This window comes from Parus major, chromosome 4 (genome assembly GCF_001522545.3).
Source record: "Parus major isolate Abel chromosome 4, Parus_major1.1, whole genome shotgun sequence".
In the NCBI taxonomy this organism is placed as follows: domain Eukaryota; kingdom Metazoa; phylum Chordata; class Aves; order Passeriformes; family Paridae; genus Parus; species Parus major.
This window is the reverse complement of record NC_031771.1, coordinates 12,119,537-12,133,603: the sequence shown is the minus strand read 5'-3', so window position 1 is coordinate 12,133,603 and position 14,067 is coordinate 12,119,537. Positions and strand designations below refer to the sequence as shown.

Sequence of the window (14,067 nt, the reverse complement as noted above, 5' to 3'; positions counted from 1 at the left end):
ATAACTGGAAAACCTCTCATTTCTCTGTTGATCACTATTAGGTACTTGAATTATATCTTTATAGTAACTACTCCCCAGCACCTCCATCAGACAATTTTATGGTTCTTTTCTCAAGGTAGCAAACTGGCAGACAGTGATGTGCATCAGGATTGCCCATAATTAGAGATGGTTGACTTGAAATACTTTGGGTCTCTCTTCAGAGGATAAAGCAATTAAACAGCACTTTGTCAGTACAAAGTACAACTTCAATCTCTTTCAGCACTATCATGTGTTTTCAAAGCTGACATTAATCGGTCCCAAGAGCCTGAACTCAGAAAATGAGAAGTTCACAACTAATGGCCATATTTAAAACATGTGGTTGAAGTGAACCACCCAGCCTCACACAGGAGTTCTATGGCTGAATTAAGATTTGCCATTAACCCTTCAGAATAGCATCCAGCAGCCCCAGGTGTAAATCCCATCTGCCAATGTTAATTCTCTCCTTTCTCCACCTACCAGATCTCCTCCACCTTCAGCAGGTAAGAGGAAGCAAAACTAAAGGAAACAAGTTCATTAATCAGCACAGATGGATTAATTTCCTAAATGCCATTTACCTGGCCTTCCTGAAAACAGCAAGTGCTTTGTGGATAGAGCCTGAAACAACACCAGAACATGCCATTTTAAAGCAAAAATTTATCATGACCAAACTGAGTTTTCAACAACAACTTCTATTCCAGCATTTCCTATCTGCTGAGAACATTGCATCATTGTCAGAGAACTCCACATTGCCTGAATTTTCACCTCATGCAGTCCCAAATAACAATATAAGATTTATCCACGTTTGTATTGCCGTCTCATTTGCTACATCTGCAGATTCAAGCTTGAGAAATTCCTGCTACAGGACCTCTTAATACTGAACACATCCAAAGAATCTCTGTAAGGGCACAACTTCTCTGCAAATCTATTGGTCTATGCAATATACAACACATCACAGGAACATTATAGGGCCAGGACTCAGAGTGCAGCAACCACCAGAAATCTCCCAACACTAATTTCTATCAGAAGCCTTTGTATCACCTCAGAAAAGGGAGTTTCTTTCAGTTTCACCAATGCCTGCATATAACATATCACTATTTTCCTTGTTTGACACCAAGACAACACCCAAGCCCTAATTCCAGAATACTTTACAAACCATGATAGCATCACACTTCTGTCTGTGCTTTGCCACTTGAGCTCATCATAAATAAATACTTGTTTGAATGCCTGTTTAAAAAAGCCAAAATGCAAACTCACCTCATTCCCACCAACAGCTTTGGTTAAAATTACAGCAGAAGACACAGGAGGTGGCATGCAGCCCACTGTCTGCAAGCTGAAAACAACAAAAAGAATGTTACATTCTTTACAAGAGACAAACACTAAGCAACCTACAACCTCAAAATACCAAATATCCGAGTAGAAAGTCTTATCACCTGTGCAGTGCAATCAGTTTCCAATCAGTTACAGCCCTGCACATGGAAGGGCACTCCTGGCTGGCAGCATTTCTATGCCATCTCTCACAGCGGTGAAGAGTCCTGTCACCAGTACAAAGAACTAACACTTAACCTCTCTGTGACTCCACTTCCCCATCTGTAGTACTGTAGCTCTCATTCACAAAGGTCTCCATACATCTGTCACAGACTTCCGGATAAAATCACCTGACTGCCATCAAATCATCAACAGCTTTCTCTTACACTTCAGAAATCCAAGATACCCTATTATTATTGTCATTTTTTGGCACTGTTTGTGCAGCAAAGTTATTGATGTGCACAGTAAATGCTGTTGCAAAGTAAGAAAAAAGTGGTGAGTTTTCCTTTATTTTGAAAGACAGTCCACAAAATCACACCACAATAAATTACAATTAAATCTGGGGCTAAGTAAAATAGGGCTTCTGAAGAAAAACTGTGTTGACTTGGAAGGAATAGAAATGCATAGAATAAAACAGATTGCAAAATCCCCAAAAGTGTGGAATCTACATATGATTTCAAGTATTGGAGCTTGAGATTCTACTTCAGAACAATTACCAGCGGGGAACTATTTTGCATTCGTAACCGTGTCAGTAGAACCCCTGAGAAAGGCAGTGTCAAAAAGCTGCAGCAAACAGAAGTATTAAATCCAGGCACCAGGGTGCACATTACAGTGCCACTGATACTCTGCAAATATACAAAAAGCTTAAAGAGAAGAAATAGGTAAGTGACAAATGACAGTCAGTATTCCCTTTGTCAGCTACAGACACTGTGAGAAAGGAAAGAGGCAACCAATGTAAGCATTATATACATCCAACCACAGGGTGCCAAGCACCACCTTGGAAGCACAGAGCACCTTCAGCTTACAGTAAAATAAGCTATGGCAGCAAAGAGTTGTCAGCACATGGCAGAATAAGCTCATATGGAAAAGAAAAGAAATACAGGAAAAAGAAATGGTGCAGGAAAGTCTGGAAATATATAGGAAAATACACAGCAGACAAACACATGGCAATTCTGATGTCCATCCCCTACACTGTGGTACTGTTATCTCTCTTCTATGTGGCATCCAGCTCCTCAAACTTCTCACCTGCTCTAATAAGGAGTGGATTAAGCTCAGAGTTATCCAGAGAGGCACAAAATGTGTGCAAGGGCATTCATCTCAGCTGGCAGACATTTTCCATGCTACAAGGGAAAGATTTAATCATACAATCTCTGTTAATCCTCTCAAATTGAAAATAACACACTTGGCAGTAAAAATAAAAATCCCTATCAAGTAATATTAATCAAAAAAAGTGGAACACACAAAATGGCCATACTTTTAATTGTATTGAAACATGCACCTGTAAACCTTTTTCAGTCTGTTTCAACTACACAATTCTATCAATATACAGATTCCTCTAATGCTCAACATACTACTAGAGATAACAGCCAACCAACTAATATATTCCACTGGATCAGGGCATGCTATGACTACTAATGCCAGGGGTCCAAACACTTGCTGTTCTGCTGATAACACTACAGACAACTGAGTAGTAGGGTCAGAAGTCAAATGTTTTAGATGCAAAAGCGCCAAAGTCATACCTTATACCCAATCTTTACATCTCATTCCTCACCATCTGTGCTTTAAATTCTATATGCTAAAAATGGAGAAGAGGTGAATCTGTGCATACATTAATAACCTGCTTCATGCTCCTTTTCAAACATATGTTGTTAATGCAAAACCTGGTCAGCTAACAAAAAAATCAACTTGCAAGACGCTTGGTAAGGTGGCAGTTTCACCTCTATTTTATATATCTTAAAATAATTGCCAAGCCACCTCCTGATATCATCCCAGACAGAGAGGGGAGAAAGAAAAAAATTCCACTCAGCTGTAGAAACACAGGTGAAAAGCAGGTAACACCTGAACCTCCCTCTCAAATAAAACAGACAGGGTGGGAGAACCTACCATGCATTCTGATAAAAGATGGAAAAGGTTGTGTGGGCTGTGCCCTTCAGGCATAACCTTGTGTAGGGAGCAGAGGAGAACTGCAGTGCCCAGGGGAGCCACCCTGCCAAAGGGTGCTGCATGTCCTTGGGAGCACATGCCTGTTTTTCCAGGCCTTTTTGAGTGCTATCAAGCAGCCTCCACTACATGCTGTGCTAAACGTGTGATAAGGAAGTAACTTTGCCAAAACCTGTCTTGTTCCCTTCCCTGTTTTCCTTAGGTTTAGTGTTTCTAAGGGAATAAAAACTACAGCTGTGGGGCATTAGGATGAACTTTTCTTTACACACAGCTGCCACAGCACAGTCCCTCACATCAGCTCTTCACACACACACACAGGGACCTGCTTTGAAATGTGTTATTCTAGAATTAGGACAGAGCTCAGGGTCTTCTGCACATGCATCACACTGTACAGCTCCCAGTGGCTGCTGCTCTGAGCGTGCTCTGAACAGCAGCATTTCTCAAGAAAACATTCTTAAAAGAAAACCCAACCAAACCACCTTAATTAAACTCTTCATTGCAATAATTCTTTCAATGAAACCTCAATAAACAGAGTTACTGCACTAAAAGATAAAACAGCCATATCAGAAGCAGACCTCAAGGAACAAGTGCTTGAAAGGCAGCTTGAAGCAAACAGAAGTACAGTAGCTCACTAGTAAGACACAGACACACTCTAGTGACAAATGAGCCTGGTTTAGGCTCCACATTAGAGAAATAAATGCACAAGTATTTATTTTCTTTACAAAAATGCAGACATCCCTTGTTTTACAAACAGGTGCATATACATACAATTATATTCGTGCATGCAACAGATCACATCACTTAAATACTAAGAACCAAAGTGGCATAAGACTCATGGGAAAGAAGGAATGATAAGTGCTTCATGGAACCAAAAACCCCACAAAAATCTTTTTCACCTTGCACTTCAGAAACTGAAACTCCACGGATTAGGAAGGAATTTTGGCTGCTGTGGGAAATCACATATCTGTCCTAGCTGACAAAAAACTTCACAATTATTTTACTTTAAGGAATACCCTTTACTACACATAGCTAAATGCAAATGAACATCCTATATCAATCTTGTTATTTCCTTGCTTTACTGTCACTGTTAAGCAATAGAGTGTTAACTTTTAATTGATGTTGTCTCAATGTCACCTTTTCACTATCATTTGGACCAATTCACACTTGATGGAGCACCAGGAGAAGCCTCTTACAAACAAAATGAAATGCTCCTTTAGGTTTAAGCCTTGTAGAAACATAAACACGAGCAGCTTTTTCATTAAACTTTTAAGACAAGGAACTCCCCAAGCAATGTTTCACCAAGAACCAAGAAACAATGGGAATTCTTTCAGTAGTTTTCTGACATAATTGATTTTTTCATTCAAACACTGCAATATACCTGCATGGCACTAAGTATTGACCTCCCATTCAAAAAAAAAAAAAACAAACCACCCTTTTAACTTTTTTTTTATTTTACATAGCATCTATCCCTAGTACACCATCAATGCAGCTTTGCACATTGGCAGTGTACACCCAAGATTTAAAACACACTGTTTTCATGGTAACTTAGTTTCTGCTCATCAAAGTTCTTGTTCTACAAAAACTTTACTCTTTCTTTTCCCCGCAATTTAGCTGGAAGCAGACACCGAAGCCATGCAAGAAATGCTCAATACAGACTACTTAAAAACAGAAAACCAGTATGTGGCATGCACAGTATTTATTTACTGGTTTATGTTTTTCCTTCAGCATTCCTTTTCTTTCCTCCCCACCTTCCCTGACACCTAACACATCACTTCAGCTGTGTTTTGTGAAAAAGAAAACTAACTTGTTGCAACCTCCCTACACATAAGACTGTCCAGACTTTCTAAAAATGAGACCAGGTTCCTGAAGGGATAATCTTGTGTATGCACTTTGTTTTCAGCAGCGAAGTGCTGAAGCACAAAAAACAACCAGCAAAATCTGTTCACAACACAATAAAACACCAGTTGCAGGATAAGCAGCCCTTTAAGACGACAGCTACAAATATATTTCACTCCATTATGCTTAAACATACCCTTTTAAAAGCCATTCATTTATAGGTGTGATTGATAACAGCTGAAGAAAGACCCATATTGCTGTTGGGAAGAACACAAGTGTAAAAATCTGGACAAAAAGGTGTAGTTTCACATGCATCAAAGCACTTGTCAGCTCCTGCAAAAGAAAAAGAAGAGAGGAAGTTGCAGTCATAAAGGCTGAAGCAAGATCACGTTTGTGCTTTTAAAACTAGGATCAGCTTTATAATACAAAAGGAGTGCATGTCAAAAAGGCACCTTTAGGGATCATCTGATCGCCTCTTTAATAATGAAGTACATCCAGACAACATAAAAGCTGCCTGCTCCTGGGCATTTTCCACAAGAATTGTCCACCACTTCAATAACAGTGTAGCTCTCAGAACAGCAGCTTTTCAGCAGGCAGCCTTAGCACTTTGTCATGGCTTCAAAACCTGTGTTAACTGCACTGATGGCTGTTTACTTTAGTGACTTTTGATATCAAGAGGCATGAAAACTTGTAGTGAGCATGTGATTTCTCAGCTTCCTCTGCCTAAAGAGAGCCACAAACTGTGATTCACATTTATACTGCAAAATAAACAAAACTGTGTGTTTGTGGATGTTTGTATTACCAAGCATTCATTTGTGCTGTTGGTTTTTCTTAATGTTTGTTATTTTTTCCTTAAAAGCAAAGTAATCTGTAGCAGATTATTTATTTTATCAACAGGTAGGAAATTTATAGGAAAAAAAAAAAACTGGCTGATGAAGAATAACAAAGAAAGAATACCAGGACCATTACAGGCTAAAAACTGTTAAGCCATAAATTTCAGAGAAATAAAGTGTAAAGCACCACTGGAGACTCAGAAAACAACAAAGAAAAATTTAATTTTAAATGGTGTAAGAGCACTCCAGAGAGGTGATCAAGTACCCTTACAGAAAAGCTCTTCAGCTAGCTCTGTGTCTCTGTTTCTGCCTTCTCAGGCATTTCAAGGACCTTCTACACAGGTTTTTGAGTACAAGGAAAGAGCCTTGCCCATTTCAAGTAATTTCAAATCTCACAGACTGAGAATAAAAATTCCTCCTCCTTCCTCTCACAGTAACTTGCATTCTTTTCAAGTAAACAGTGCAAAAGAACTGATGGCACTCTTATTCAAGACCTAATTTGTTTGGATTCTCCAGCCGACACTCCAGATGCATTAAACATGTCTATCTCTCACACACAGAAATATCCTTTAATTTCATATTCTTACAACTGGAAAATACCTCAAAACCAGAGGGCTTTAAGAAGACTTTGTGATACTTCCAAAACCAAAACCCAAGACAAAAAGAAAGCCTTGTTGTAATTTGAGGAAGGTGATACAACACAGCCAACCTACTGCATGGAGGAATGCTGTATTAATGAACAAATCTGTGCAGATCTAAATTACCAGTATTGAAAATGTCACCAGTGATTGAGAATAATAAGTTATTTAAAATAGTTATTATGCCTCAGACTGGATGACTACAGAATAAACATTTCAGCAAAGATCCTTCATCCTCTTAAACAATTTACAAGGGCTTGTCCAAAAATACATCTGCCACCTCAAAAGTGTTGCTGGGAGCTGCTAGTTATGACTCTGTTTCTGCACAGCAGACAGAACAGGTCTTCCCCAGTATTCTGCCCCCTTTAGGGAGCTTATCCCAGCCTCTCCCTGGCTGGTGTGGGTCCCTGCTGCCATTCAGCCACACTTCCCATACCCATGGCTGGATTCGTCTGAGCAAATACCCACACAGAGCAAACACTGTTTTCAGTGGCTTGCCAAATTCCTCGTTGAAATGGATAACTCAAGTACGTGATGTAATTTCTGGGGCCCTATGGGAGGTATTTGCTTTAAAAGAGCAAGCTATCCAGTCACTGCAAACTGAAATAGCATTATATTAAGGTGGAATCAAATGTTCTTGTCAGAGAACACAGTATTCCTACAAATGTAAGAGGGCCTTAATCACCTCTGGTTCTGAAGGTGTAACAAGGCCATGCACAGACAGGCTCTCCTTGAATGTTGCCAATTATTCTGTAAAATGCTTTCTGAACACTTTAGCAAATTTTTTGAGCATGCACTTACACAGCAGATTAAACCAGAAGTGCAACCTTAAAAGAGCATCAGTTATTTTGAATTTTGTCAGATTTATCAGAAGTCCTCTGTTAACATTTACAAACTTTTCATCCTGTCATAAAACACACCAAACACTATTTCCATCTAACTAATACATTATCTAGGGTAGAAAGCTGATACACAAGTCAAGAACAAATAAAACCAAAAGGAGAAACTATATACTTTGCAATCCAATAAAAAGGCATATTGAGTAATAATATCAACTTCAGGTTGCATCTTAAACAACTATAACATGCCTCAAAGTATTTTAATAAAAACATGAGCTGGCCACCTAACACACATAAATGATTGCTTTTGATATACACTTTAGAAAGTAATAGCACAAGGTACAATGTGAGAAATTATTTTCTTCTTCTGTCTTCTACCCCCATGGCAGAAATTTAGGAAAAGCCTAGCTCCTCCATGAAGCATGAAGAAACTGGATAACAGCACCAGCCCTAACTTCTGCTCTCAAAACAATCTGAGATCAGCTACCTGGACATAAACACCAGCTCCTGTAAAAGCTTCATTTTCATCAATAAATTATTTAAGTTCAAAGCAAGACACGACACATCGCCCAGAAAACTGTCAGTCACACCACCTTAACTGGAAGAAGTTAGATGTACACTAGCATGGAGAATCTAATCAAGACTTTGACAATGCTACTGATTTCTCTCACAGCTGCTTTACAACTACAAGGTTTCAAGGATACAAACTAGCAAAAGTGAAAAAAAAATCACATTTTTTTCTCTGCATGCAAAAATTCTCAAGCCTGAAAGAGGAAACTCCACTCTATTAATACTGCTCACGTTTGTGTTTTGGGTTCTCTTCCCTGTGGAAGAGAGTGCCCCTCCACAGCCAATCTCCATTAGGATGTCACCATCCCAGGCAGATAGACAACAGGATTCTTCCTGCATCCCCACAAGGCTGCTACAGAGCTGACTAAAGTTCCCCAGTTCACTTACATTGTGTCCAATGTCTAGTCCACAGAACTAGAGGTCCTAGTGCCAGAACTGCCAGGAGACAGCAAAGGAGAGGGCAGCCATCAACTCAAACACCTCCTCCACTTGAAAGTTCACCACTATAACCATGATACAAGTGGAGAGACTTTGTTGTCGTTGAATGCACAGTACTCACTCAAACCCCAGTTCACCAAGAGGTAACTGAACAAAACTGTGATAATTCTTTCAGGCATTAGTATCATGCAACTTATGACTAGCATCCCCTGTTAGTCAACAGCATCAAGGAATCAGAAAACTAGACTAGCAGAGATGTGCAGTCTTTCATTTCAACTCTGGCTGCTCCTTCTCTTCTTGGCACATAGCCATCATTTCCCTTCTCCATGATTCCTTTACACACCCCTTCATCTCTTCTGAATCCCAGGCTGCTCCTCTTTGAACAAGGTGTGACAAAATTTTAAACAAATCTCAGTGCCTGCGACAGGCACCAGAGTGTAGACACCTCAAATCCACCTGTCCACAACAAAATCCTCTGGGAAAAGACTGCCAATACTTTGCACTTGTATATTGACACTGTATCTGCATAGGAACCCTTTCCTGCTGATCCTAGCTGCTGTTCCTGGCCCTACCAAACAAGGTAACTTAAAGCCACCAGATCTTTTCCAGCAATCCAGCAGTGAACAGCTGCATCTCACCCTGATTTGGGTTTGGGACTCCATCAGGGTGTAGATCCAGTCTCCAAATTGTGCTCATCGCTTCCATTTAGTTAAAGCTGTGCAGAGACAAGCCACCCACCCTCTGTGGATGGGAGACATTTATTCACACTGTCCTTCTCATCATCGTCATTACTTTGTGAAGCACTTTCTGAAATCAAGGAGGGTTACTCCTTAAACAGCTAACATTTATCTACCCTTGTCAGCCATCCTCCCAGCACCACCACCATTCCAATTAGATTCAAATCTGATCAAAAGGAACACATTTTTTTTAGAGCATATCAGGAATGAAGCAATGAGAAGTTACAGTACCTCAGTTTTTAAGGAGAGTCCGCTGTTAAAGAATATAGCTGAAACGGCAATGTACGTTATCGTAATTTCTGGTTTCAAGGGTCCTAAAAAATACAGACACAGAGAACAAAGTGAACTACAGTCAAAGGGATACTGATATTCAAATATTATATCAGACTAAATGAGAATACTTAAAAAAATACCTGGAAAAAGTGTGATCAGTAAAGTCTCTAATAAAAAAGAACAGCATTTCTATCAAGTTACAGAAAGCATGCTATTAATTTTAAATAAAAGTAAACCAGTGAGTGCAGAGTGAGTAATGTCATCATATAAATTTGACTTCCATGATTAGAGGTCACTGGGAACTCAGAGGTAAATTCTGGAAATTTGTAAATGGGGAGCCTTTCATAGTTCTCCATCAGAGTATCCCTACAGCATTGGCAAAATCAAACCATACACACATATAAATAAAATAAAAATATTAACTGGTACCTTCACAGGGCAATTGACATCCCTCACACAGCTATCTCTCACTTCTTGCCCTACAACACACACACACACACATGTCTGGCTGCCTCCACAGAACAACCCAAATCACACCTTGCAATGATTTCCTTGGAGCAATACAATTCTGTGTTATTCCCCTCGCAACAGAAAATGGTGCAAAATGGCTCATTCCAGCCCCACAATAACACATTTCAGACACTGCTGCAGTGAGATCAGCAAGGGCAGATGCCTGCACCATCAAGGCTTCCTTTGTATTAAAGGCTTACATTTGTATATATTTATATACTTTTTTTCAAGGAGATTAAAATACAGTCTTTTTTACGCTCCTATAAAAATGATGAATTCTCTTAATACACTTTGCCTTCAGAGGCCACCAAGCATAAAATGTATGTGCTCATTTTTTCATGAGCATTCAACCAGATACTATGTTAGAAAGAAAATATTAGTGGTCTACTTAGGACCAAAGTAATATCCTCACTCGACAAGTGACTCTAAGTTGTCATGAACAAAACTGCAGCAGCAAACAAGCCAGCCTTGATTCACCACTCCAGAAGAGAGGAACATTTCTGCTCCCTCAGACACATTGATGGTCACACTGGAGTAAGCTCAATGATCCTTTAATCAGAGGGACTTGGTTGTACAAATCAAATTTTCATCTCAAGTCATTTCAACCCAAATCCTCCTCTCAAGGAGAACTCTGTTGACGAGACACTAAAACTGTGTGTACCAAATACACAAAAAAACCAAACCAAAACACACAAAAAAACCCAAAACCCACAAAAAACCCCCACACCAAGCTACAGATATGAAGACTAAAGTAAAAACAAGACAGGAAATGCATGAGTTACAGTTGCAACAAAGCACACAACTAGTTGCAAAATTATGACAAGTTAACTGAATAGACAGGGAAAAACCCCAAAAGATTATATAAATATATAGCTCTACAGAAAACTATATTTTATAGACACAAGTACCTCTTTTTTCTAATCCTTTAGAAGATTAGAGTGTCTATGTACATGCACATACAGCAGACAGGCAGTGGGTTAGTCTGGCTAAAATAGGGGTTCTTCCCAGACTCAGTTTTTCTGGTTTTTGGTTTTTCACTGGGCTACCTGAACTCCTTCTCCCAGGAGAAGCCTCTGCCACCAGAGCAACCACACACTCGTGGAGCACAGGGAAATCTGTTCACAACAGAAGAATTATTTTCACAAAATAACTAAATGGGCTCATTTATCAAATAGGAAAACACACAAAAATGGCTTGGCTTGTGTTGTGAAGGTGACAACAGCACAAATCTTTGTTATTTATGGCAGAGTCTTCCATGGGTATGGATGCTGGACCATCCATTCCATTCGCTAAGGCCCTGCAAATTACGGTGCATGGCTTTGTCAGCTGAAAGATGACGAACTAAGGTCTTTTCATGTGTTGATACTTCCCACCCCTCACCTCCTTCTGCTTTTAAAAAGAAATATTTTCCTTCCTCAGAGCACTGATATGCCATAGTTTCAGAGGAGCGTAGACCACTATGGGGAACATGTGCTCACTACTTTCAATCAATGCTTCCAGGATTTTTCAAGCAAATTGTCCCAGGAACAATACCGTGTCAAAGCTTGACATCTCTTTGCAGCAGGATAATTTAATGAAGTGCTCCATCATAGCGTTTCCACGCAGGAAGTGAGCCGAGGCAAAATCATCTCCTGTTCTAGCTAAAAGGATCTCTCACACAGCTGCTAGCAATTAGCACGGCACTCAAAGCAGAAAGGGACAAAACACCTGATACTATCAATTTCAAGTCGTCTGTAAGGTCTGCTGAAAACACAGCACAGATCCTGCAAGAAGCTCCACATGGGTTCTATTCACCTATGCAGAACAGCACACAGAGGTTAGAAGGGATCCTTGCACAGCAGGAATTTGCCTACCCTGAACTCCATGAAGAACTGGAGCATTAGTTGCCACAGCATGTGTTCAGAGACATATATTTTTTAATCACTTTCTTTTTTTCCCAGAACCTAAGAGGTAGGAAAAGTTTGGCTCCTTAGTGAGAAGCTGTCTATCCTCAAACTTCAGCTCTGTTAAGAAGAAAAAAAAATTAAAAAACAAAAAAAAAAACAAAAAAAAAAACAAAAAAAAACCCCAAAACCCTGTGCCTATAAAAGCATAGATAGATTCTTCCTCCTCTCACATAACATGGAAATGCTAGAGGAATTCTACTGAAGTGTTCTACATCCCTCTTCTTAAGCCACCAGAGAGCAAATAGGAAGAAGCAATACAACATTTAATTTGTTCTTGAAACCTGTGAACATCTGAAGCTGAAGTTCCAATAAGAACTAACCAGGAAACACCCCCAGCGTTTATACATCGTTTATGTCTAAATAACAGTGGATATTTCATCAGGCCTTGTTTTGGAAAACATACAAGCCCTCCCTGCAAAGGACAGATCTGCTTTGCCCCCTGTACGCATTTTTTACAGCACCACTTTCCACAGGATCAGTTTCCCTGTTTTCCCTCACCTTTCATAAGGAAGTAAGAGGGAACAACAACGAGACAAAAAATAAAAAATAAAAAAAATAAACAAAAAAAAAAATCCAAAACTTTTAAATACAGGAGCTCTACTATAAAGCGAAAGAAAAGGTCTGGCCGAAACCCAGCACCACAATACACCTTCAGCTGCACCTCCGGGGAAGCTCCCAGACGGCAGAGATCCATACTCTGAGCTGCCAGCACTTCATGCCCGCAGCTCTGAAGTTACGACTTAGTTGAACAGGAGCACATTCAGAGCCAGTCACTACTTGGCTTCCACCGCTCCTAATCCCAAAAGAGCAGGACACTCCCCCGGCCAGTGGTTCAGTGCGGAGCAAAGAGCCGGGAACGCAGCCGGGAGCAGCTCCCGGGTTGCTGAGGAGGACTGGTTGGATCAGGGACGAAGAGGAGCCGTCGGAGGGCAGGGACCCCGCACGGGCGGGACGGGGCGCGGGGGCAGCGCGGCCGCCGGGACTTGGCGAACTCCCGGGGGCTCCCGGTGCCCCGCCGGGCTGCCGGGGCACGGCGCCCGCACTCACCGCCTTTGACGCCGACACCGGGCTCCAGCCGCGCCACGGCGATGACCAGCACGATGCCGAGGATGAACCACTCCTTCCGCAGCCGCTCCAGCAGCCCCATGGCGCTGCCCGCCGCTCCCCGCTGCCCGGCGCGGCGCGGATCGGCTCCGCCCGGCACCGCTCGCTCCGGTTCGGCCGGGCTCGGTCCGGCGCCGCTCGGCTGCTCCGGGCTGCTGCGGGCGCGGGGCGGGGCGCGGCCCCACCGCCCGCCGGCAGGGCCAGCCGGATCCGCTGACAGGAAAAGTCTCACCCACCGCCGCCATCGCTACCACGCACCTCCTAGTAGGCGCGCAGCCCCGCCATGCCGCCCGCCCTCCCGCCCGGCTACGGACAGCTGCGGAGCCCCGCCGGCTCCGGCCGCCCCCGCCCCGCGACCAGGCGGACACCGCGGGTGGCGGTGGCGGGAAGGGGACGGGCCGGGGCTGCCGTCGCCGGGCGGGTCGGGGAGAGCGCGGGCACGAAGCCGGTGCCGGCGGGCGGGCGCGGTGTGCGCGCTGTTTCGGGACATTACAGCGGCCGCCTGACGGCCGGCGCTTGACGCGCGGGAGGGCGGGCGCGGGCCGGGAAGCGGTGGGGCGGGATCCGGGATCGCTCCGTGAGGGCGCGGGCTGGGCCGGCGGGGCAAACTCCGACAGCTGCGCTCCCCGCAGCCGCGGGAGCGAGGAGCGCCGGGCGGGAGCGAGGAGCGCCGGGCGCACCTGTTCGCGGTGCGCGCTCACGGCCGCCCCTCCCGGCGCTGCGCCGCCGCCGCCAGGGACACGTGGATCGGGATCGCCCTGGAGTTCCCGCTGAGCGCCTGCCTGTCCGTTCCGGGCAGAGCCAAAGGCACCTGTTCAGCCCCTGTCGCGACATGCCGACGGTGTCACGCGAGCCGGGCA

The 14,067-nt window shown here is 42.9% G+C and overlaps 1 protein-coding gene across 5 annotated transcripts in view; it reads right to left on the bottom strand.

Moving 5' to 3' along the window:
* Positions 1–13,366, bottom strand: part of SLC10A7 (solute carrier family 10 member 7) — a 138,539-nt gene extending 125,173 nt beyond the window's left edge. For 2 of the 5 annotated variants that reach the window (XM_015625145.3, XM_015625146.3), the window contains exons 1-4: positions 13,151–13,347; positions 9,606–9,688; positions 5,516–5,652; positions 1,273–1,348 (exon numbers count right to left, since the gene is read on the bottom strand). In XM_015625145.3, coding sequence (XP_015480631.1) covers positions 1,273–1,348; positions 5,516–5,652; positions 9,606–9,688; positions 13,151–13,250 — 396 coding nt within the window. In that variant the 5' untranslated portion in view covers positions 13,251–13,347. Of the gene's footprint in view, positions 1–1,272; positions 1,349–5,515; positions 5,653–9,605; positions 9,689–12,010; positions 12,131–13,150 lie in introns of those variants that run through there. The other 3 variants (XM_015625147.3, XM_015625148.3, XR_004496911.1) reach the window with 3 other exon arrangements.
* Between the last annotated feature and the right edge of the window lie 701 nt (positions 13,367–14,067).